The sequence below is a fragment of the Haliotis cracherodii genome, unplaced genomic scaffold, assembly GCF_022045235.1.
Source record: "Haliotis cracherodii isolate W230 unplaced genomic scaffold, xgHalCrac1.p SCAF_7, whole genome shotgun sequence".
NCBI lineage: Eukaryota > Metazoa > Mollusca > Gastropoda > Lepetellida > Haliotidae > Haliotis > Haliotis cracherodii.
The window spans coordinates 15,069,453-15,092,961 of NW_027266330.1; the positions used below are offsets into that span (position 1 = coordinate 15,069,453).

The 23,509-nt window shown below is 39.5% G+C and overlaps 1 protein-coding gene and 1 pseudogene across 1 annotated transcript in view; one reads left to right on the plus strand and one right to left on the minus strand.

Annotated features, from left to right (window-relative positions):
- Positions 1-23,509, minus strand: part of LOC139447595 (uncharacterized) — a 56,061-nt gene that overhangs the window by 23,282 nt on the left and 9,270 nt on the right. Inside the window, exons 2-3 of the mRNA XM_071229001.1 lie at positions 20,792-20,850; positions 5,388-5,453 (exon numbers count right to left, since the gene is read on the minus strand). Of these exons, the coding sequence (XP_071085102.1) occupies positions 5,388-5,453; positions 20,792-20,819 (94 nt within the window). The 5' untranslated portion in view covers positions 20,820-20,850. The remainder of the gene's footprint in view (positions 1-5,387; positions 5,454-20,791; positions 20,851-23,509) is intronic.
- LOC139447793 (uncharacterized) lies at positions 6,667-14,833 on the plus strand (annotated as a pseudogene).

Consider the following 23,509-nt stretch of genomic DNA (forward strand, 5'->3'; position numbering starts at 1 on the left):
CGTTGTCCTGCTGGAATACACCGTTGCCGTTTGCTACAATTGGGAGGACGCATGGTAGAAGATTTTCGTTGATATGGACCAAACCCGTACTGCCATGATGAGAGATAGACGCCCACATCATAATGCTACCCCCACCAAACCTGTCCACTTCCTGTACACAGTTTCCGGCCTACGACGTCTGTAGACCCATGCTCTTGATTCGTCGCTAAACCAACTGATCGGGATTCCCCTGCCTGCAAGCGGCCTATGGCGTTGTTTCTTGTCACTTCTGTTTTCTTGGTCCGCAAATTTATCTTTTATGGCCAAAAATATCCGTTTTGCATTTCTTTTTTTTTTTAGAGTATATCTTTATAGCTACAATGGATAAAATTATCATTAAACCGCCCGCATGTTATCAGAAATGAGCGGGCCACTGTAAGTTGATAATATTAGCTATGGTGTCTTTTTACTTGTCGCATACAGTGTCATATTAGGTTAGCAGAAAAATATTGGGCGAGGCGTATACGGCAACTAGAGACACCATAACGAATTTATTATGCCGAAAAGTTTACATTATTTGGTGTCTTTATCGCACAAGAAAAACTTCACACTAACAACCGGTCCAAACGACAGGGCCTGTACATACCTTTCCGATACAACTTTTCAATGTAAACATAAATGCTAACAATGGAATATAAACGCACAAAATATGAACGTTTAAACAAGTATTGCCAGCATTTTATCTGAAATCTGTGGGCAACTGTAACTTGATAGCCTTACCCTTACGGTCTGCTATCTATTCTATTGCTATGTGATGTTATTCGCGGCCATCTTGGATTTTTACTGACGGTATACGGGCTCATATAGGGTTAGTAATTCTACTCTCTGATTGGTCAATCTCACCTTCAAGCATAATAATGCTAGTATATATTGCTTGACGAGAGGCCATTATCACGCTCGTTGTTAGGTGACGTCATATTGATTCTCAATAGTGACGTCATCTTGTTTGTTCTCTGACGTTTTCACATTTGTAAAAGTGGGGTAGTGATGTTTGTTGTGTGTTGATTACAGTAAATGTTTTAAAAGCGATATTCTTCTTTATTCTTATTTGATAACAAATTCTATCCATTTTAGCTATAATAACAGCAGCGCTTTGTGTCAGAGCATAATCATTTGCAGAAGTTAATGGAAGAACTATATTAAATACTGGATTCTCTGAAAAGTGTTGGTTTTCATTTTGTTTGGATAAATACATCAGCATGCAAGAGTCTTGGATTGTGGAGAGGTACTTATTTGATCTGACAAGTTTTTACTTTGGTGCCCTTGGTTTTGAAGCTGTCCTATTGTAACCGTCGCAAATGTCTCAGCAAAACTGACACAAATTTACATCATGAATATTAATATTCGTAACACAATTTGGTTGTGAACACGTTTAGATTATGAACATGTTTGGGCTTTAAACAATTCCAAACATGTGTAGGATATAGACATATGTAGTGATCACAACGCGCTTTAATTATCGGATAAGGGAATTAACACGTTTTTTACAACAGTGTGACCTATTAAACGTCTTCTGATGAAATAACATTAAGTATCTTGGGGCCAAATCGGACTGAACACAGACCACACACATCTGATGGAGACTATGTTGAGAATGTAGAGGGAAAGGGGCTTAACTTTGAGCAACGTGCTTTCTTTAAATAGCAAGATCTGTGACACTTTAATGTGGTATTTAGGTAGATATAATACTAGTCTATATATCTTGCCACGGAGATAACGAATCGCAAATGGGGTGTACCATTGGATAACGAAATGTCATACATTTTGTTATACGCTGATCATATTGCGTCGTTAGCTCCAAAGGATACATATCTCCAAAATATGTTAGATATCGTAATTACTTGGTGTTTAAAATGGCGTATTAGTATTAATGATGACAAAACCAAAATTGTCCATTTTCGGAGGAAATCTGTTGTTAGATATTGTTATCAGTTTTCGTGTGGCATTACTCACATTTCTTATACTAGCGCTCATGGTTATCTATGATTATGTTTAAAAGAATATTTAGACAAACACAAGACCGTGAAAGAACAGTGTAGGTCCCATAGAACAGTGCTATCTCCTCTGTACACTAAGTATATTTATTCTGATGGAACGTCATATGATGTTTTTACGAAGTTGGTTGAACCAGTTTTGTTTGCTGGTTCCAGTATATGGGGCTTACATAGTTTGAAAGAAGTAGTGCAAAATAAGGCTGCGAGGATGTTTAAATCAATATACTCCTGTTCTTGCAAGTAGAGGGGATATGGGCTGGCGCTCCGGTTTGGTTTCTCAGAAAATAGAATGTTTCAGATATCTTTTTAGACTTAAATCTATGCGAAGTTTTATTGTGATATACGAAGAAGAGAAATTTATATACTTACTACTGCTGCTACTACTACTACTACTTCTTTTACTACTACTACTACTACTACTACTACTATTGTAAACACATTTCGTGATACACATGTGAGGTTAAAGTTGATTTTAACTGCCCGGGCCAAGTCGGACCGAACACTTGTGATGGGACTATGTTGAGGGTAGGTATGGGAAAATGAGATTAACTTTAGCCAGCATGTCTGCTTTAAATATGATGAACAGTGACATTTTAAAGTTGTATTGATGTATGGACATATTGAAGTATGGACATATTGATTAATGGACTTACTTGTGTATGGACATATTGATGTATGGATGTATTGGTGTATGGACATATTGATGTATGGATGTATTGGTGTATGAACATATTGATGTATGGACGTACTGGTGTATGGACAAATTGGTGTATGGATGTGTTGGTGTATGGACATATTGATGTATGGATGTACTGGTGTGTGGACAAACTGATGTATGGATGTATTGGTGTATGGACATATTGATGTATGGACGTACTAGTGTATGGACATATTGATGTATGGATGTATTGGTCTATGGACATATTGATGTATGGATGTACTGGCGTATAGATAAATTGATGTATGGATGTACTTGTGTATGGACATATTGATGTATGGATGTATTGGTGTATGGACATATTGATGTATGGATGTATTGGTGTATGGACATATTGATGTATGGATGTATTGGTGTATGAACATATTGATGTATGGACGTAATGGTGTATGGGCATATTGATGTATTGGTGTATGGACATATTGAGGCATGGGTGTATTGGTGTATGGACATTTTGATGTATGGATGTATTGGTGTATGGACATATTGATGTATGGATGTATTGGTGTATAGACATATTGAGGCATGGGTGTACTGGTGTATGGACATTTTGATGTATGGATGTCTTGGTGTATGGACATATTGATGTATGGACGTACTGATGTATGGACATATTGATGTATGGACGTACTGGTTTATGGACATATTGATGTATGGACGTACTTGTGTGTGGACATATTGAAGTATGGACGTACTGGTGTGTGGACATATTGATGTTTGGACGTACTGGTGTGTGGACATATTGATGTATGGACGTACTGGTGTGTGGACATACTGATGTATGGACGTACAGGTGTGTGCACATATTGATGTATGGATGTATTGGCGTATGGACATATTGATGTATGGACGTACTGGTGTATGGACATATTGATGTATGGACGTAATGGTGTGTGGACATATTGATGTATGGACGTACTGGTGTGTGGACATATTGATGCATGGACGTACTGGTGTGTGGACATACTGATGTATGGACGTCCGCTTCATTTAGTTTCTGCCTGAATAGGCATCTACCCTTATTTACAGTGGAAAGACATTTTTTTAAATCCAGTAGTCGCATAGTAGTCAAAAACATTGTTTTAGATATAAAACGCGAAAATAAACTGTTCATTTTGTTTAAACATGCCACTGTTGTTGAAAGATTTGCGTAATATTTTGTATTGTTAATCTAATCTCATGAGCAAAGAGTTTGCCGCCATGTTTATGCATCGCATCAATTTTTTTCTTTTGTGTGTACACCTTAATGTATGTATTTTGGACAAAATAATAAACTGAACATTGTTACGATCGTTACATCTGCACATTAATGTAACAAAATATGCACTTTTTGTGATACATGACTTGCGAATGTAATTATTCCAGAAAAAGAATACAGTTGGCCAATCATTCTGTCTAGTATTCGAAACAACTATAATATTTGAAAATAACTAACAGAGAAGAGTATGTAATAAGTCCATTTTAACAGTTCCATTTTCCGATGGTTAGTAAGCGACTTCACACAATATCACCCTTTGACTGTACACACTCACGCAAGTCATCAGGGGCTGCTTTCCCACACGTTCACAACAATGCAGTTTTGTTTGAATTTTCTGAAAGTATGTTTTGATTTCAAGAAAGTGAATATTAGAACTGTTGATGATTTCTTTCACTTTTTATTGCTTACAAAAACAATTTCATTTCTGCAGATTAACCAAATGGTGTAGGATAAACTACAACAACCAAAATGTCTTATGAAAGTGAGGTATTACGGATACGATTACTGGCGTCTGTCAATAGAAAATAATTGTCCTAACATTACTACCGACTCGACCTGGAATCCTCATCCACAGACTCAAAGGCTTAACTAAGGATAATTTGTGCAATATTTGTAACTTATGATATCAATTATCTAAATAAAGTGTCATTCGTGCATAATGCAGACTACGAAATGTATTTATGTAGTATGATGCTGAATTTGACAAATGTTTCCACGCGCATGTACACATTGTTGTAATTCTATTGTATATCTCAAAATTTAATTATTATTCTGCTTAAACACAAATCTTCCCGGTGGCAGACAATGTATATTTAATGATTTCTACCTTTAATCAACAAACGTACCGATAGCGGCCAGCAACCAGCTCCGCACAATTCTCATTTCGAGTGAGGAAAAGCATCTATTTAGGTGAGTGAGTGAGTACGGTTTTACGCCGCTTTTAACAATAGTCCAGCAATATCACGGCGGGGGACACCAGAAATGGGCTTCACACATTGTCAAACATTGTACCCATGTTGGGAATCAAACTCGAGCCTTCGGCGTGACGAGCGAACGCTTATAACCACCAGAAAAACACACCGCCCCCTTTCCTTTAAAAACACGTACATGACTGAGTAATGAATAATGCATTTCCAGGGTTTGCAAATAAGTGTAATATTCTGTGATAAACACAAGCGTCAGTACATACTTGCAGCAAGTAGTACATCTGCCAATGATAGACGCCACCAACAAATACTTCCAGTAGGTGTTAAATCCAATGATTGACAGCAACAACAACAAATACAATAGGTTAAATCCGTGGTTTACGCCAGCACCAACTTATATTTACAGTGGGAGTAACATCCAGTGATTAACACTAGCATCCATAAATACTTACAGTAAGCGAAATATCCAATGACAAACACCAGTGCCAGCATCAGACCAAACCTCAGCGAAGCCATTGCTGTAAAAATAATGTGAAATATTTTCAATAATATATTGATATTTGTTGAAGTGAGTCGGTGGTTTTTCTTTTAGGCCGCAAATATCAATAAATATAACATGATGTCATAAATCAAACTTGAGATTTAAATTCATTCCATGGAATCAATAAATGATTTACTGATATCATTAGATAAGAAATACATAGTTACAAACGGCGTCTTATATAGTGTTACTTTTGGCTGTATTGAGTAACGCGATTGCATCGCGGTTATAGTGTTAATTGCTAGTCTGTTCCTGCACCAATATTTCTTTCATCTTGTGAAAAACTGTTTAAAATGACAATTTATAATTAACTATTATCTATAACCATGTAGCAAATACCAACCCGACCTGCGTTTATTTATCTCTCGATCGTTATCATAGTTAACATCTTGGTGGATATGCTTATACTAGAACATCGTACTAATTACTGAATGACACATCATCTCAACGCATTTACAAGTTAATCGCTTGAAAATCAGTAAGTCTAACTGCCTGTTAGCGTGGCTGAGTTAGGTTACATGTAAAATAGGAAACGTTAAACGAAATAGGATTTGAAATGTATCCAATACTTCCAACTATCATGATACAAGTTTCAATCTGTCCGGCATAGCACTTAAATCTATAGCATAGTACTATATCTAATTAAATTATAGCTCTTCGGTACTATGAGCACATTTATAACGACAATAAAACAACCATGTATTATTCTTGCTACTTGCATGTATTACTTTAGTTATGTTTAATTTGTTGGTATATGTGTGCTATGCTGCGGTTAGCAACAATTTGCTCATCACACATTGGTGACACTAAGTACGACAAGGTGGTGCTACGTACATTTTATGCAGGTCATGCTGACCTAGCTTGCACCAGCTACATAAATCCCTTCCAAAATGCACTCGTAACCTTTCCAGTTTATTGCTTAGACAACGGCTTGTGCCTACAACAGCCACACCCGTCGTAGTCGTAACTATTTGTTTTGACAGGAAGGAAGTTTGACAGGAGCATGCGCAGACACAAGTTTCCTCTCAGGAAGCTTACAAGCCTTCCTCCCACGCATGCGCAGTGGGTACAGGTCAGCAGCCATTGTTATCAGTTGTAAACAATGACAAGCAGTTTATAATCGAAGCCATCCTGCCTCTCCGGGCGTGTTACTCGAGTTGGAATTAGCGTAGCCGTGCTTCACAGTGAGAATGCCACCTGTGAGACGTAAAAAGACACCCAAGTCATCTAGGAGGTCAGCCACCCCGGGGCGATCGGGTAACGCAGAATCTCATGTCGATGTCCAGATTGCTGATACAGGGGAAATTCTTCACGCGGAGAATGTAAGAGTACCAGGGGCTTCCCCAACATTCCAGTCTTCAGTCCCGAGTCGTGCGACAGAGAGGCCGGCTACAGTAAGGAGCAATGACAGAAGAGATCAACGTCCATACCAGATATTCCCTAGGAACTGGTCACTGCCCCATATCTGCAGCTATATCAAATACATACTCAACATCACAGCTCCATCAGGCCTGACCCGACAAAAATACCAGCAGTTTTATACTGACAATTTCCACCTTCTGCACAACCAGCCATCCGTGAGTGACAACGTCTCAGATAATGACAGAAACCCTCAAGAGCTTCCTCCGGACATCCCCCACAGTCCAGTGTTAACCTTTCAGACACCATGATCGCATTTCAGTCACTGAAACATACCGTGGAAAACCTACAAACGCAAGTGCAACGTCAGCAGATCACACAACCGTCACAACCTCCACCACTACAACAACCCCCACAGCAGCCACAACCAAATTTCTCAGTGCCTGAACATTTCATCATGGACGCACCGTCCGGCACTCACCACGGTTATGGCTTATTCACGGCCAGATTTGCCAAAGACGACCCCTTCGCAGTGGAGCCCAAAGGTAACTTCCCAGCTTTGCCACAACAAATTTTGGATGGTACTACACCTGAGGTGGAGGTGGTCTGAACTACACTCTGCCGCCAAATATGTGAAGGTAGAGATATCAACTTAGCCCTTCTGCTTATGCCAGATGATCTTTCTACTCCGTCCAAAAATATACATGTAGATGACATGGACTTGCTTCTTAAGGGGTCTAACAATGGGGATTCAAGATTGCGGCAGCCATTAACAATTGGTAACTTCATCATTGCATTTGGTTGCTGTAGGGACATCATGATTAGTCGCTGGCCACAACGCAGGAAAGAAATGGACAAATATCAGCGCACCATCATTGAAATGCGTGCACAATACCAAGATTTAACATACTACCAGTACCACAAGCGTTTCTCTGCAAAGGCAGCAGCATTACTGGAGCAGCAAAACTGGAAAGTCAACTGGGGAACAGTGGATAACGAGTTATACAGAATAATATTCACGGGACGACGACTCAATGCATGTCAACTTTGTCACGATGTCGGACATTCTACACACTTCTGCTCCCTGGTTTCTACCTCTCAAGCTACCAAAGCACAGCCATCACACTATGACACTCCTGATAAACGGTGGCAGTCGGACAAAAGAGCTGATCGCCATGGACGAGCAATCATTATCCACCAAGGCATTCCAATTTGCAATAATTACAATGCCGACAAGTACATCCATGTCAACTGCAAATACAGACATCTGTGTTCCTTCTGTCGTAAACCCCACTCTGCCCTGAAGTGCCGAAGTCTAGACAGAGAAGAAAGCATCAGCAAAAGAAAAGATAAAACATCTTCAAAGAAGAACTGACTAGGTGCAACTCCCTCCCCGGTTTCCGTCCATCGCCTATCTACCAACCTGCTCAACCATCCAGACAATGACTTCGTGACAAGACTAATAGCAGAGATGACTAACGGATTCTTTACGGGTATTCAAAACACTCCTGCTCAAAATCTCATCTCTGCCAATAAAGATCCAAATGCCACTAATAACTTATTACAAACGGAGCTAAATAAGGGTTACCTCATTGGTCCGTTCACAGAGTCCCCGTTTCCCTACCATCGCATCAATCCCATAGGGATCGTGGAAGGCAAGTATTCTCGGAAACAACGCATGATTGTTGATTTATCAGCACAGCATAACGACCATAACAATCCCAGTCTAAACTCCCTCATCGACAAAGAACAGTAATCCCTGGTGTATGTCAAGCTGGATGACGCCATACAAATCATCAAACATCTTGGACGACACGCCTATCTGTGCAAAGCTGATATTGTGGATGCTTTCAAACTGATACCCATACATCACTCTCTCTGGCATCTACATGGTATCCATTGGGACAATTGCTTGTATTACTTTACCAGACTGGTCTTTGACCTTTTATCGCAAGCAATCTGTTGGATCGCAACCTTCGTCTACCACATTCCTCATATTCTTCATCTACTTGATGATTTTCTCACAATTGACGCAAATAAGGACGAGGGCAATGCAACCATGAGTAAATTGCGACATCTTTTCAACGATCTCAAGATTCCTTTGTCACCAAAGAAAACAATTGGCCCTACGACATGTTTTGAGTACCTTGGTATCAACCTAGACACTGACAAGATGGAAGCGCGACTCCCAGCTGATAAAGTAGCTAGAATCTTTGCTGTCGTCGATTCAGTCCAAGAGAGAAGAAAGGTCACCAAACGACAACTGTTGAGTGTGTTAGGACATTTAAATTTTGCAATGCAGGTAATTAAACCAGGTAGAGCCTTCGTTAGCTACCTGCTCAAGCTTGCACATTCTGTCCCCAAACTACATCACCATGTCAATATTACCCAGGAGTGCAAACTAGACTTTTCGATGTGGCGTTCATTTTTTAACAGACTGGAATGGCATGTCATTCTTCTACGATGACGAGATCGCAGCACCAGAGATAGAACTCTACACAGATGCAGCAGCATCCATCGGTTATGGTGCTTATTTTCGGGGTAAATGGTTCGCACAGCAGTGGCCAACAGACTTGCTCGATATCCTGAATGGTGACTTGTCAATAGCACTACTTGAACTGTATCCAATTGTCATTTCTGCTACAATTTGGGGAAATTACTGGTCAAGGAAAAACATTAAATTCCATTGTGATAACAGTCGCACCGTAGAGATCATCAATAAGTGTAGATCAAAATCACCTTCCATCATGAGACTGGTCAGAAAGCTCGTACTGACAGCCGTTTGTGGTAACTTCCATTTTGTTGCTGCTCACGTACCAGGTAAAGATAACTGCATAGCTGATTCTTTATCTCGATTACAGATGGACAGATTCAAGAAGCTAGCTCCCAAAGCAGACGGTGTGCCTACCCCATGTCTTCCAATCACAGCAATCACGATTCCACCTGCTCAGATCTCAACAAGCTCTGGTCACAAGATCTCTCAACGAAAACGCAGGCGGTTTATAAATCAGGACTTCATAATTTCCTGAACTTCATGGCCATGTGTAGTTTAAGTAGTATATAGTGCACTTATGCCCGTTTTTTAATTGCAGCCCTCTCATTGGCTGATTTCTGCCCGTCAACCCAGAGAAATGACGTCATATATTTCTGTCCTCTCATTGGCTGATTTCTACCCGCAGGGTCCCCCCCCCCCCCCCTCCCCCCCCCCCGGGTCCCACCCCACCCCAGCACTCCAGGGGTTCAACCCCACCACCCAGGGTCCCACCCCACATTCCCACCCATTTTGATTTTGAGCGCTGTTATGTAACTTAATCATAATTAAACCTAGTGAATGCTATTCTAGACTTAGTGTATACAATAATAATAAAAAGAAGTTCTAAAATTACAAAGTGAAATTTTCCAGCTGAAAAAAAGAAATAGAGAAAGGATATCTTTATTGAAAGCGTCTCAGCAAAATGTTAAAAGTTTTCTATTGGGAGATTTGGTGGTTCCATAAGGAACCTGTGCGTACGCTGTACACGTGGATGTTGACGACGTCTTAGATCGTCATGGATGGTGAGCCAAATACAGTCTTCAGGTAGACGAAGTTGGGGGAATGTCTTCTATGTTCTTGTAAGATTTTGTCTTCATATTTCCATTTGTACAGTTTAATACCGCACATATATAACTGAACGCAATCGTTCATTCCCGTGTAGAATAACCCGCACCTGGCCAGCTCGAGAGGAGTCTGCTTAATTTGAATAGGAAATTTGTAGTAGGTATCTAAACGATTTTTAAAATACCTGATCGGGAATGACCATAATATCCGATCCCACTGTCCAGGAACTCCGACAGCTATCCGCATCCAAACATTTACATCCGTAGTCGGCACTAGCGTCGCAACCCGCGCTTTAATCTGGAGAATCCATTTTCACGTCCGATATCTCCAACAGCTCGAGCCGCAAATGATAAATCCGCGATGACAGTCCGGCGATCAAAATCACGTGACCAGCCGGATAACGAATGAACGTCCTACGCCGGACAATCACGTGACAGTTCCGGGTCAATGACCCGCACTCAAACCTACGTCATTACTATGGTAGGAATGTCCCCTTTACCTATAGTTTTGGACATCCTGACAACTTTATTCCCTTGCCGTCTATACGTTTTCAAGAATAAACATACATCGATCATATTGACGGGGCAATAGATGTATACATACCTTACTCATAATGCAAACACGCATTACCTTAAAGCACTACGTTACGGTATATATCTGTCAAAATAACTCGCGAGCGTTTGTCCATAACGTTACATCCGTTGTCTTAAAGGGGACAGTATAACGATGTTAGTATTATAAGAGGTTAACCCTAGAGGTCTACACGCATTGTCTCGTGGTACCGCTGTTAGGCCTTAAAGGTCGGCTCTACGTATAAAATCAGAACTCGTAGCCCAACCGTACGGGTATAAAGGGTGACACAGCCTTAAGAGGTGTTAATACGCGAAAATTACCTCGCCCTCATCATTCGATATCGTCATGGCGTGGTGTCAACGAGGTTGTAAATCGTGGGACCCATATTTCTAGACTTCTCTAAAGATTTCGACATGGTATGACACAACGGCCTAATACAAAAACTAAAAATGCAGGCCTTACAGGCCAAATATTAAACTATATCCAAGACTTCCTAACTAATCGCAAAAGAACCGTTGGTATCGACCAAACGCTATCGAACCAGTGTCCCTTAGAAAATGACACACCTCAAGGTAGCATTCTAAGCCCAACACGTTTCAACGTTATGATTAATGACCTATTCGTTGGAATACCCAATAAAATATAAACTTCCAAATACGTGGAAGATGTAGCCCTCTGGGTCCGCACTAGAAGCATAAATATGGCTCACAAATTACTGCAGAATGCATTAAATAAAATTCAAATAAGGGTAAATAAATGGGGTTTCTCGCTAAATGCCGATAAAACCACAGGGATAGTATTCAAACAAAGAAATATGCGTGCAAACACTCCCAACTACAACTAAACAAAAAATTTAAAAAACATACAATTCAAAAAAGAAACCAAATTCCTTGGACTAATCTTAGATGAACACCTCACCTGGGGTGTTCACATTAAAAACCTAACAAATAGATGCACTAAAGACCTAAACACACTACGCTGCCTGACAGGTTCCAAGTAGGGGGGCCTCCAAGAAGACCCTACTATCTCTTTACAAATCACTAATTAGATCAAAAATAGACTATGGAGGCCAAATATACAACACCTTAAACTCCTCATTAAGCAATAAACTAAACTCAATTCAATATCAAGAACTCAAGATAATCACACGCACCCAGCATGGCACACCGAGCATATCGCTACAGGCACTAAGAGGCGAAATACCCCTGGATCTACGCCGAGAACATCTAACAATAAATTACTGGGCCTCAACCCAACTAAAAGGCCAAAATCCAACAGATCCTTAAAACTAACAAGAGCCCCAGACTCCAAGATCTAGCTCGCAAAAACCCTCAATTAACATCAATCTCTCAACGCATAATAAATTACCGAAATACACACAACCTGAATTATCTACAGTTAAACACAGTCCCAAATAACACCTTCACACCCAAACTCCGACCCCCCAAAATCGACATATCTGTCTCCACCAGACTAAATAAAGAAACTGATCCAAATACCACTAAATCCATGACATTAGCATGCATTCACGAAAAATGTCCAAATTGGTGTCACATTTACACCCTTTGACCCGGGCTCAAAACGCACAGGATTCGGCATCCATATCAACGAACCCCAAAAAGAAACACAATCATATGGGCTCCCAAATGAACAATCAATTTTCACAGCCAAATCTCCCAAAAGAAAACTTTTAACATTTTGCTGAGACGCTTTCAATAAAGATATCCTTTCTCTATTTCTTTTTTTCAGCTGGAGAATTTCACTTTGTAATTTTAGAACTTCTTTTTATTATTATTGTATACACTAAGTCTAGAATAGCATTCACTAGGTTTAATTATGAATAAGTTACATAACAGCGCGCAAAATCAAAATGGGTGGGAATGTGGGGTGGGACCCTGGGTGGTGGGGTGGGGTTGAACCCCTGGGTGGGGGAGGGACCCTGCAGGTAGAAATCAGCCAATGAGAGGACAGAAATATATGACGTCATTACTCTGGGTTGGGGGGAGGGGGGCCCTGCGGATAGAAATCAGCCAATGAGAGGGCTGCAATATATCACGGGCAGAAATCAGCCAATGAGAGGGCTGCAATTAAAAAACGGGCATAAGTGCACTATATACTACTACTGGTGTACGCTGGTGGCCGGCTGCTTTGCCCCCTATCACAGAACAAACCCTCTTGTACTTTGTAGCACACTGCTTCTACAAACTACATTATAAGTGTACAACAATCAGAAGCTATCTCGCTGCTGTGAGGTTTGCTTATCTAAGACATGGAATTGAGAATCCATGGTCAGTATGTAACACTCTTAGGCTAGGGACTATCATGAAAGCAATTCAACGGATACAGAGCCTGCCGGCAGCAGAGCGTTTACCTATAACTATCCATGTGTTGCGCAATTTGTGTTTCCAATTGGACAAGCGTTTGTTCAATCATTATACTAACATGTTATTGCAGGCTGTATTTAATCTAGCCTTCTATGCCTTTTTGAGATGCGATGAATTCACTTGTGCCAAATATGAGTATCAAAACATTTATCCATGAATTCGATTACCTTCAACAAGGAATACACCTGCTTTGATCTGTTTCTCAAGCAATCAAAGACTGAACAGCTAGGGAAAGGTGTGACAATTACTGTACATGCAGTGCCCGGACCAACCTGCCTCGTTCGGGCAATGAAAGACTATGTTAACCTGCGCAATCAGTCTCAGGCCTGTGCCTCGGACCCATTGTTCCTCACCGACTGTGGTATACCTCTCCACCGTGACTATTTCATTCATAAACTACATCAAACTCTGGGAGTAAGCCTTGGCGTTTCAGTCCAAGTCCAATGTTGTTCAGGCGTAATAATCCTATATGCAATTACTAGCTATAGGTATTATTTTCTTTAGGGGGGTATTCTCAGCCAGCTGTATCATAGTATTTTATTTTTATCCACATCTGGCTCGAATTGTGGCCTTACTATCCTCCTCAAATTGCTGGGATAGTTCCCCCTAAAGTTCAATAATCCACAGCCAACTTGTATGCTACTTGTATTCTCATTTATCGCACCATATTGTACCGTTCTGTGTAATCACTCGCTGTGCTCTGAGGCTCAGAACTATAGCCAGCGTTTGATTCCAATGCTTGGGCATGACCGATGCTCGATCATGTACACACTTAGTCGTGTGCCAACGATTTGGCCGTCAAGTTTTGCGGTGTCATGTTATTATTTGCAAGTGGCCAAATCGTTTCCAATGCTTGGCATGATTGATGCTCAATCATGGGCACCCTTAGTCATACCTGAGAATTCCCCATACGCCAAATTTATAATTTTGTATTTGATCATAATAAATGTGTGAAACTACTTTGTGTTTGGTTGTCGTTATAAATTATAGCTCTTCGGTACTCTGAGCACATTTATAACAACAATAAAACAACCATGTATTATTCTTGCTACTTGCATGTATTACTTTACTTATGTTTAAATTGTTGGTATATGTGTGCTATGCTGCGGTTAGCAACAATTTGCTCATCACACATTGGTGACACTAAGTACGACAAGGTGGTGCTACGTACATTTTATGCAGGTCATGCTGACCTAGCTTGTACCAGCTACATAAATCCCTTCCAAAATGCACTCGTAACCTTTCTAGTTTATTGCTTAGACAACGGCTTGTGCCTACAACAGCCACACCCGTCGTAGTCGTAACTATTTGTTTTGACAGGAAGGAAGTTTGACAGGAGCATGCGCAGACACAAGTTTCCTCCCAGGAAGCTTACAAGCCTTCCTCCCACGCATGCGCAGTGGGTACAGGTCGGCAGCCATTGTTATCAGTTGTAAACAATGACAAGCAGTTTCCACCACCTCCCCAACCTCCTCCCAAAGTAACCTCATGGTCATACCAGATATGATATGAAATTTATACTTGTCTCACTTTATGTATCATACTCAAACTTGGGAATTCTCAGGCCCGGCCCAACTATCCTCCTCAGCTTGCTCGAAGTCTTACGGCCTTACTATCCTCCTCAAATTGTTGGGATAGTTCCCCCTAAAGTTCAATAATCCACAGCCAACTTGTATGCTACTTGTATTCTCATTTATCGCACCATTTTGTACCGTTCTGTGTAATCACTCGCTGTGCTCTGAGGCTCAGAACTATAGCCAGCGTTTGATCCCAATGCTTGGGCATGACCGATGCTCGATCATGAACACACTTAGTTCCAACGATTTGGCCGTCCAGATTTGCCGCGTCATGTTATTATTTGCAAGTGGCCAAATCGTTTCCAATGCTTGGCATGATTGATGCTCAATCATGGGCACCCTTAGTCATACCTGAGAATTCCCCATACGCCAAACTTATAATTTTGTATTTGATCATAATAAATGTGTGAAACTACTTTGTGTTTGGTTGTCGTTATAAATACCACTTTAAAATGTCACTGTTCATCGTATTTAAAGCAGACACGGTGATTAGGGTGAATCTCATTTCCCCATACCTACCCTCAACATAGTCACATCACAAGTGTTCGGTCCGACTTGTCGTCAAAAACATCTAAAACCTCACAGATGTATCATGAAATTTGTTTACATATATAGACTTGTATCATATCTACCTAAATACCACTTTAAAGTGTCACAGATCTTGATATTTAAAGGAAGCACGTTGCTCAAAGTGAAGCCCTTTTCCCTCTTTATTCTCAACATAGTCTCCATCAGATGGGTGTGGTCTGTGATCAGTCCGATTTGGCCCCAAGATACTTAATGTAATTTCATCAGAAGACGTTTAATAGGTCACACTGTTGTAAAAAACGCGCTTATTCCTTATCCGATAATTAAAGTGTGTTGTGATCACTACATATGTCTATATCCTAAACATGTTTGGAATTGTTTAAAACCCAAACATGTTCATAATCTGTGTGTTACGAATATTAATATTCATGATGTACATTTCTGTAAGTTTAGCTGAGACATTTGCCTGAAATATTTTGCTTTGCGATCGTTACAATAGGACAGCTTCAAAACCAAGGGCTCCCAAGTTAAAATTTGTCAGATCAAATAAGTACCCTTCTACAATCAACGACTCTTGCACGCTGATGTATTTATCAAAGCAAAAGGAAAACCAACACTTTTCAGAGAATCCAATAATTAATATATTAATATGTTTAGATTTGAATATATTAGCAATATCAGGTTGTGTAACTGATCATTTCAGACTAATTATTGATTTCATTGCCCTAAGAAATGTCCCCATACACCTTTGTAAATTTAATATACCAATTGTAACAACAGTTCACTGTTCTGTTAAGTCGTAAAAGAGTTGGGTATTGAAATACCAATATTCAGTAAATTAGTGGCATCACTATTAATTTTTTGCACTCAACATCGTTGTCCAAAATGATGGTGCAAAACTACCTTTCTTTCTTTTTAACATAATCATTTGCACCATTTCTTCCTTAACTCACTTTTACTTTTCAGGGCATTATTAATTGCAGAAGCCCGAATTCTTCCATCCACTGCCCGACAAAGGAGGGCGGTGGAAAAGACAGAGGGTGTCTGCAAATGATAATGCTCTGTCAAAAAGCGCTGCCTTTATTATGACTAAAAAGGGTAGAATTTGTTATCAAATAAGAATAAACAACAATATCGCTTTTAAAACATTTACTGTACACATTTACACACAACGAATATCACTGCCCCTCGTTTATAAATGTGAAAACGTCATAGGACAAACCAGATGACGTCACTATTGAACATCAATATGACGTCACCTAACAACGAGCATGATAATGGCTTCCCGTCAAGCAATATCATGAAATATTATGCCTCAAAGTGAGATTGACCAATCGGAGAGTAGAACTACTAACCCTATATGAGCCCGTATACCGTCAGTAAACATCAAAGATGATTGTTGCTGACCAAATATGAATCGGCATACCGTCAGTGACCAAAACCCAACTCACATATTTCACATAACAATTCTGGTACAGAAATTCGTCATTCGACACTGTTTTGTGTTTTAATATCTTTAATTGTGATGTGCAAAGACATTAATTTTCAAAGAAACCACGTTCGTGACTTTATCAATAATAATTATAGAGAAAAAACTTACAACGGATGTAACTGATTTACAAATAGCAACGTCATAGTATATAATATAGGATGACGTCACAAACAAGAAATTACCATGCAATTAAAGTCACATTTTTATAAAAATGCTGTCCATTTTACCTATAATACTTGTTTAAACATTCACATTTTCCGCATTATATATTCAATTGTTATATTAAAGCGTTGTATCGGAAAAATATGTACTGGTCTTGTCGTTTATACCAGTTGTAAGTGTCACGTTTTCACGTGCGATAAAGACACCAAATAATGTAAACTTTTCGGCATAATAAATTCGTTATTGTATCTTTAGTTGCCGCATACGCCTCGCCCAGTATTGTGCTGCTAACCTTATATGACACCGTATACGGCAACTAAAGACACCATAACTACCATTATCAAGTTGCAGTGGCCCGCTCATTTCTGACAACATGCTGGCGATTTAATGATAATTCTATCCATTGTAGCTGTAAAGACATTTGAACTAATATAAGATTGAAGTGTTATCAAATTATTACTTTATAATTCAGGTGAGCTAAAGAGCAATGGGTACTTTTTTTGTCTATTATTTTAAGTAATAAGCACAATCTCATAAACGAATTTGCAGCATTCGCATACGCATACCTTGTCCACAGTGGAAATACGTACTCAACATTAAATCGAGAACTTTACGTGGTCTACTGTGTAGTGATTGTTAGATTATATGTGCACAGCTGGTACACGCCTTATAAGACTAAAGTATTAAGAAGGAGGTTTAGTTTTTATCCAGAAACGTAAAATGTATGGATCTAGGATCTGAAGGTTTACAAATTAATATTGATAATTCAGAAAGGCCTATTTCAAAGTGGAACAGTTAGTAGACATAGATGGTATTATGTAGGCAGTAGTATAATCATGGCTTTTGATGTTGGAAATTATGGAATGATATTGCAGAATGTTGGGGAACAGGGAATGGTATTGTATTTTTTTGGAGAATATGGAATGGTATTGTAGTTTAGCTTCCTATGGTTGATAATACAGAACGACTTGCTGTGTACATCTTGTGCTTGTGTTTATTTGTTACATTCTTTGTTCCAAGGGTAGTTACAATAAAAACAGTAAAAGTGGTCAGTCACTGATTGGTAAGGACTTATTTATCAACAGCTATAAGTCAAATGACGATGTGTGTACACAAATCCAAAGGTAGTCCACCAACTAAATCATAAAGTACAAAACCTCGTCAAAATTGCGAAAGCCAAAAACTGGAAATAAATTTACGAAGAAATAAATCTAGATCAGACGCAAGAACAGTAGGGCGCAAAAACATATAAAAAAACGAAACATAAAGCAAATACTCTTGCAAACCATTTCTGAGACATTAGTAGCAATAGCAACTTCAATAAGGAATTCCAAACACAATTACAAAATAGAAATTAATTCTCCAAATTACACAAAGACGACAACCTAGAAATAAACCACCCATTGGCAATTGAGGAACTACTCCATGTACTAAATAAACAAAAAGTAACAGTCACCAGACTAGACCTAACCTCATTCCAAATAATTAAACGGGTGCCCCCAAATCTTCTGGAATCATGACTAAAACTATACAATTTCGTCTACCAAAACGGTCATGTCCTTACATCCCAATACTAAAGCCAAATAAACCTGCAGACGCAGCTAATTCTTATAGACCAATCTCCCTAAGCTCAAACTTTTGTAAAATCATGCAGACAATGGTCAAAAACAGGCTCCAACACTATCTAGACCAAAATAACATAATAAACCAAGATCAAAGCGGTTTCTACCCAAACCTCTCTACCTTAGATAACCTCGCCCGAAGATATCAAAACGGGACAACTGAACCGACAACACACAGTAGGGAAATTTCCAGATTTCTCGGAAACTTTCGATATGGTATTTCATAACGGACTCATTAAAACAACTCCAAAAGCAGGACTTCAAGGCCAAATGATAAACTACATACATATGTTCTTAACAAATCGTAAAATAACTGTTGGAATCGACCAAACGCTATCGAACCATTGTCCCCTAGAGAATGGCACGCCCCAAGGCAGCATTCTGAGGCCAACACTTTTCAACATTATGAATAACGACTTTTTCAAGGCAATATCTAATAAAATTCAAACTTACATACGCTGATGACGGAGCCCTTTGGATCCGCACCAGAAGAAGAAACATAGCAAAAACATTATTACAGAAGGCATTAAAGAGAACATGGGCGAATAAATAGGGCTTCTCACTAAATGCCGAAAAAAAATAAATGGATATTACTCAAACATAGATATATGCGCGCAAACACACCCAAACTAAAACAGAAAAATAACCCCCAAAATTTCCAAAACCAGACTGAATTTCCAGGACTAATCTTTGATGAACATCTCACATGGGGTGCCCACATTAAAAACCTGGAAAATAGATGCACTGAAGACCTAAACACACTACGCTGCCTGACAGGTTCGAACAAGGGGGTGGGGGTGGGGTGTACTGTCACTTTACAAATCACTGATTAGATCAAAAATATACTATGGATGCCAAATATACAACACCCTCAACTCATTATACAACGATAAACTAAACTCAGTCCAATACCAAGCACTAAGGTTCATTACACACTCACAACAGGGCACACCGCGCACATCACTGCAGGCACTAACAGGCGAAATCCTCCTGGATCTACGCCGAGAACTCACAATAAATTACTGGGCCTACACCAAAGATAATCCAACAAATGCTTAAAAACAGCCCAAAAGTCCAAGCGGTAGCTCGAAATAACCTACAATTAGTACCAATTTCTTAACACATACTAGGACCCCATTTCACCTTACCTCACCTCAACACATACAAAACTACTCAAATACTCACAACCTAAATGATTTAAAACTAAACACAGCACCAAACGACCCTTTCATACCCAAACTACAAACCCACACAATCGACATATCTCGATCCAAACACCGCTAAATCCACCACACAAGCATACATACACGAAAAAGTGAAACACTGGTGTGTCATATATCCAGGCTATAAAAAACAAAAACACAAAATACGTCCTAAGCTAATACTTCAGATACTTAAAAGCTACGACAATCTCCGTCAACTAGGCAAATACAGTAAACTATGGTTATAACGAACTCAAAGGGACAACTAATTTTAGTTCGCTATAACCGTAATTCGTTATAAGCATATATACAGTATAACTACAAAAAAAGATTAGTTCGTTATATCCGTTAGTTCGTTATAAGCGTGTTCGTTATAACTGTAGTTTACTGTATATAGAAAAAGTTTGGATTCCTGTCCACATCGGTGTGTTTGGTAACGAACATGCCGACGAAGCAGCTAAATCAGCACTTAAATTAGACGAAGTAAGCATCAACTTTCCAATATCTAAAAACGAAATATTACAAAGGAAAAAATTGTCCAAAAGTGGCAAAACAATTATCAGAAATCAAACTGCAAACTAAAACACCTGCTACAAAGGCCACTCTAAAATCCCCAAATCCATCCTAAAACCAAAAAGAGAGAAAAAAACCCACAAAAAAACACAACAAACAAGCTACCAATAAAACATAAATTATAAATCTACAAAAACACACAAACTCCTTTAGATCCTCCACCTTATTAGCATGGCATATTTCATAATCCCAAATTTTCGCCAAAATTAATTAAGCGACTATAAAGCCCCTCCATGTTGCCTGATCTTTCTGACACACCTTTCTCGACCACATCACTGAACGGCTTGTAGGGTCCGTGTGCGAACTGCAAAATATACGCACATGTCGGCAAGCGCTGGTTAAAAACAAAACTAAGAAAGTCAATTGAAAAATAATTACATTTCAACGAATATAGCCTAAAGTCCCAAACCATGGAAGTGACGGTTTACCAGCTTGATGTTTACAGAAGGGATTAGTGGTTACACCTGACTGAGCGTGCAGGTCCAATTTATTCCCCGTGTAATTCTATATGGGGTGTACAACCACGAACTATATCAAGCCTAAGAATGTCAGGTTCAAGTATTATTTGCAACACATTCAACAGTCAATAAATATGTTGTATTAACTAAAAAAAGAACCCAAAAATCAAAGTTTTACATTCATCTTTTATTTCACACAGATATTTGCAACATTTTACATTCATATTTTATTTCACACAGCTTCCAAAGTCAAAAAATATATGAAACGTATCATCCAATTTATAGTCCGACAAGATGTGAGACATTGTCTCCATAGGTCAGGGGGGTTGTGTAGCACAACAGACAAACACGATCTTCGGTTTCAGCAGGTTTTAATAATAACAAGGACCAATTTTATACGCTGGTACAACGAACACTTAACAAGGGCGTTTCAGGCGTCACCCAGTGTGACCAGAGCTCGTCCCAGTGTGCTGGCCTTCTGAGCTGGCCTTCTGAGCTGTGACTTGACTGTTAGCTTGGCTCGTGTTCTTCTGCCGTTTTCTTCTGGACTGCTCTGTCGGCCTGGTCCTGGTCAGTGTTCAGCGTCCTTCTCTGCCTCTCTCCCCGACTACACTGACAGTGCGGTTTATATAGGAAGGCTGGGACCCTCAAATCTTCAGGGGGGTCAAAACAATTTCGTGGTACGATAAACCGGTCAACAACTGTCCGATTTATAACCCTCATCTGGTCATGAAATGGCACTTGAACCTTTAAGGGGGGATCGACACAAGTTCGTGGTACAGTACACGGGAAACTCTTTGTCAACACTGTCCGATTTATGACCATCACCTGGTCATGAAATGACACTCGAACCTTTAAGGGGGGTCGACACAAGTTCGTGGTACAGTACACGGAAAACTCTTTGTCAACACTGTCCGATTTATGACCATCACCTTGTCACTGACCCCTTTCTTCTGATGAACGCAATAAGCTCACCTCTACACAGCCTCTGGCCATACTGGATAGTGTTACAGTTGTGACACCTGTCACAAGTAGTTTTTTTTGCAGCTCTAACCTTTCCTCTCGCTGGCGGTACACCTTCTTCTTGGGTCTAACACTTCCACCTGCATTCAGCTGATGGGGTTGGGGAGGAGAACTAAGGGAGCTGGGTATGGTGGATGTTTGTTTGTTTATGTGATTTTGATTTGGTAGGTTATTGTGTTTTTAGAAGCGTTTTATTAGTTCCGTTTTGATTAAGAATACGCCTAAGGCCTTGAAGTTTTCTAGTTTATTTTGTGGGTTTAGTATTGCTTCTAGAGTGAGAGCCTTGTTTAGATTGAGGGTGGTTTGTAATGCGGTTCGATGTGTTAGGTAGTGTGTGCAGTGGATGAGTGCGTGTTCTGGGGTTTCTGGTTGTTTGCAGTGTGGGCAGTTACCTGTAGTGTGTTTTTTAAATTTTTTTAGGTGGTTATTTAGGTTGGTGTGTCCTGTTTGGAGTTAAGTGATTACTCTGTCGCTTTTTTTTGATGGATGGAGAATTTTTGGTTTGGTTAGTGGTTTGCTGATCACTTTTTTGATTTGGCTATTTGAGTTTAGATATAGGTTATGCCATTTTTTTGTGATATTTTGCTTGTTTACACTTTTAATTTCTGATTTTGAGATGGGTAAGTTTAAGCTTATTCCTGGGATTTTGAGGGATAGTTTAGCTGCTTTATCGGCGTTTTCATTACCGTATATTCCTACGTGGGCGGGTATCCACAAGAAGATTATTTGTTTGCCTGCCTTAGTTAGGTCGTTGGAGCTTTTAAGTATTTGATTTATTCATTTAGGTCGGTTTTTGGTATTTTTGTTTTGGAGGGCTTGCAGTCCAGTTAGGGAGTCGGTAAGTATTAGGATTTTTTGTGGTTTTTGGATTCTTGATTGTGGAGGGCTGAGGCCATGCCCATTAGATCTGCCGTGAATATTGATTGGTTATTTGGGAGTCGGAAGGATTGTGTGGTTTTAGTTGGTTGTGTGGTATGGACTCCGAAACCTGTGTTTTACAAATTAACCTATTGCATATATAGGTTCATGATTTATTTCGTTTATTTAGTGCAATTCTGTCTATTTTTTCTTAATTTCAATATTATTTTTGTTTTCCCATGAACAGTAATACCATCATAAAATAATAAATACATGTGGGTTGTCGAGGAGCTTACATGTATCTAACTGAGAATGTCAAATTAGTTTGCAAACAGTATTGTGTAAAATAAATACACACATGTTTAGCTCTTGCTGTGATTATAGCTTTGTATATTTGACTATTTGACATTGTTTTCAAGGGTTACCCACGGGTATGCCGGAAAAGACAGGTGAAGAGGTAACTATAAATGCCGCTTCATCAATACCCTACAGTTATATTTTAGTAATTTACGTTTTTAATACTTTTCGAGGACTTAAAGGGGCACTGATCTAACGCCATTCCCCGGACTGGTTGTTGCCTTTGTTATTGTTTTTCCCCTCGTGAGTACCCGGATGATACGCAAC